This window comes from Trypanosoma rangeli (genome assembly GCF_003719475.1).
Source record: "Trypanosoma rangeli strain AM80 chromosome Unknown Tra_15.4_contig_00910, whole genome shotgun sequence".
Classification (NCBI taxonomy): Eukaryota; Euglenozoa; class Kinetoplastea; order Trypanosomatida; family Trypanosomatidae; genus Trypanosoma; species Trypanosoma rangeli.
In genome coordinates this window covers 1-2,693 of record NW_021706665.1, presented here as the reverse complement: position 1 = coordinate 2,693, position 2,693 = coordinate 1, and the positions used below count along the sequence as shown (strand labels likewise).

Here is a 2,693-nt window from a genome sequence, read left to right as displayed (position 1 = left end):
GTGCGGCGTACATGGCGCTGAGCACAGCAGAGCGGGAGGAGGTGGAGGTGACTGCGCTGGGCGCGGTGGCGCTGCGCGGGGTGCCGGAGCCTGTGGAGATGTACCAGCTGGACGCTGTGCCCGGGCGCACCTTCGCTGCGCTGCGGCTGTACCAAGAGGCGGCGGAGCTTGACGACAATGGCGATGCTGCGTTAGGCAGTGACGAGGCCTCTGCGTCCACCGCAATGAGCGGCGTCTCGCACACCATCGTGACTGTGTTGGCTGTGTTGTTTGGCACCTTTGCAACCTCGCTGCGGCTTAAGGTTCTGCGTCCTCTCTGCGAGCGGTGGAGGGTCAGTGTGCCGCGCGGAGTTGGGGCGGGGCATGAGGAGGAGACGTGCCGCGTGGCGATGGAGTGTCTGGCGTCCAAAATGGGTCGTGTGATGAGGAAAAGTGCCCGTAAACTTTCAGCTGGGTGCGATCCGCGTACAGAAAGTGTGCATCTTATGCCTGCCTTTCAGAGTAGCGATACGCCGCATTTATTCAACGCCGCCGCTGAGATGGAGGGCCGCCTTCTGGAGCGTCCGTCGCACAGCGGTTTGTGGCGAGCGTCTTTATCCCAGACGATGGAGGAGTACTCGGAGATGGAGGACTCGGATGCCACCATCCACGTTTCTAGGCATGTGTAGCTGAGGCCTGCGGTACGGGGTGCCACTGCATGCGCGGGTCTTCTTGTTGGTGCGCCACACCCAGCGACGTTGAGGGTGTTTGTGGGACGGCCCTTGTGCCTTCCACCCTTTAAATAAATTTTAGAGCGGGCTCGACTTGCGCGGCTCCTTCGCGATGTATTTTTTTGTTAATTTGGACTCCCGTGGAGGGGGATGCGCCCGGAGGAGGCCAAAGAGATGAGTGGGGAATTTGTTTGGATGCATTTGTTGTTTTGTGCGAGGCCGCGTTGGGAGGTGGCGGGCGCAGTTCTGCTGCCCTGCGGAGCGCCGCCTCGCGAGTTGTCAGCGTGCCCGGTCGCTACGAAACGCCTGGATGCATCGATTGTTTTGTTTTCCCTTTTGTGTGCTATGAACGAACCCCGTTCGAATTGGAACGGCGGCCGCAACGGGCCGAAGCATTTGGTTTTTTTTGTTTTTTTTTATTCTTCGCGCTGGGCGGGGGCGCAGAGCCCACGAGGGCACACGATCCGCTTCAGCGTTCGCTTTGATTTCTGCTTGTGTGTGTTTGTTTTATTTATTACGGGCCCTGCGCGCGGCCGGTGCGCCGTGTGCGCTGCGTGGTGGCGGTGTGGCGTCTCCCTCGTGTGGGGGCGGCGGCGCGCTGCCGGGCTACGGCTCGGCGGGCTGGGCTTGCGCGGCTCCTTCGCGATGTATTTGTTTGTTAATTTGGACTCCCGTGTAGGGGGATGCGCCCGGAGGAGGCCAAAGAGATGAGTGGGGAATTTGTTTCGTGCTTTGCGTTGTTTCGTTACGGGCTTCGTTTGCGCTCTGTGCGGTCGGTGGTGGCGGGTGGGCCTTTTTGTTTTTTTATTTTGTCTGCGGTGTTCACGCTGCTTCTTTTTGCTGTTCGCTTTGCGAAGAGGTCGGTGAGTGTCGGCGAAGGAAAAGATCGACATCGCCGCGCACGCGGGCGGTTCGCGGTCAGGTGCCGCGCTCATCCGGTTTTTGCCGCGGAATTGCGCTTGTGATGTATTGCTGCGCCGTGAGGGTGGCTTTGCAGTTGCCGTTGCCACGGGCCATCTTCGGTGCCCACTACGGGCGTAGAGGTGCGCCCTTTGCGGCGGGACGGGAGGACGCGAGTGGCGCCGCGGAGCGGCCCATGAGTTCATCGCGGAGGTCAATGCTGACGGTGCAGGGCGCGCTCTCTTTGGCGCCGGGGGCTCGTCCTCAATGAGCCGCTCTTCTGTGGGTGCCGCAATTTCCATGGGCGCGTTTCTTCACCTTTTGGGCTACCACGCTGCGAAACTGCCGCGGCAGGAGCAGCGCCGATGCCGTTTGCCCGCATCTGGAAGCGAACCACCACTCAGTTCAATGCGCCGTGATTCCGCTGTGGGCATTGGGCTGTGGTACTGGGGCGCCTCTCCGGAGCCTTGCTTTACACCTGGCCCCGTGCGTCTCAAGGCGGTCGCGGCCGTTGCGGCATTGTCATGGAGTCTGCTCTTGCCGGCGCGGGGCGGAGGGCGTGCAGCTCGGCACATCCCGACCTCAGGGAGGTGGAGGTATGTGGCGCTGCCCCGCCAACGCGTTCCGCCCCGCGCACAGGCCTGAATGATGACAGACGTCCTCTGCCTCCTCACCGCCCCGCGCACAGGCCCTACTCACAGTGCCAGTTCCGGCGCTTAGCCGTCGCTGGGCCGTGTTGCGACACATGCTTCGACGAGGACCCGAGCCGGGGGCCGTGCGCCGGCTGGCCCCTGCACCTTCCCAACCGAAGTCGCTCCCCACTTGCCTCTTCCTGAGCGCCGTCCGGACTGGCACGCCGCCGCCGGCCCCTCCGCGAGCAAGGCTGCTCGGTGAGAGCGAGGATCTGTCAGGAGACTCGCCGTTTCGAGCTGGGCGCTGCGGGTGCGGGGTTTTGGCGAGGAAAGAGCCTCCGCCCGTGCACGAGCACACCGCGGGGCCAAGGAGGAAACGCAAGGCCCGGGGCGAAGGGCGGAACACCCCTATTGCGATGTGTGGGCCGGGTGTGTGTGTGTGTGTGGTGGG

The 2,693-nt window shown here is 62.9% G+C and overlaps 2 protein-coding genes across 2 annotated transcripts, besides 2 other annotated features; both read left to right on the top strand.

Moving 5' to 3' along the window:
* TraAM80_10348 (receptor-type adenylate cyclase) lies at positions 1 to 668 on the top strand (the record flags this gene model as incomplete). The annotated part of the gene is made up of 1 exon (XM_029386975.1): positions 1 to 668. A coding segment is annotated over one exon (668 nt), but the record flags the coding sequence as incomplete, so codon positions are not given.
* Positions 669 to 1,110: 442 nt separating this feature from the next.
* Positions 1,111 to 1,134: a microsatellite.
* Positions 1,135 to 1,877: 743 nt separating this feature from the next.
* On the top strand, positions 1,878 to 2,255 carry TraAM80_10347 (uncharacterized protein; the record flags this gene model as incomplete). The annotated part of the gene is made up of 1 exon (XM_029386974.1): positions 1,878 to 2,255. The coding sequence occupies one exon, from the start codon at positions 1,878 to 1,880 to the stop codon at positions 2,253 to 2,255; it is 378 nt and encodes a 125-aa protein (XP_029233169.1).
* A 404-nt stretch (positions 2,256 to 2,659) lies between these two features.
* Positions 2,660 to 2,691: a microsatellite.
* Positions 2,692 to 2,693: the final 2 nt, after the last annotated feature.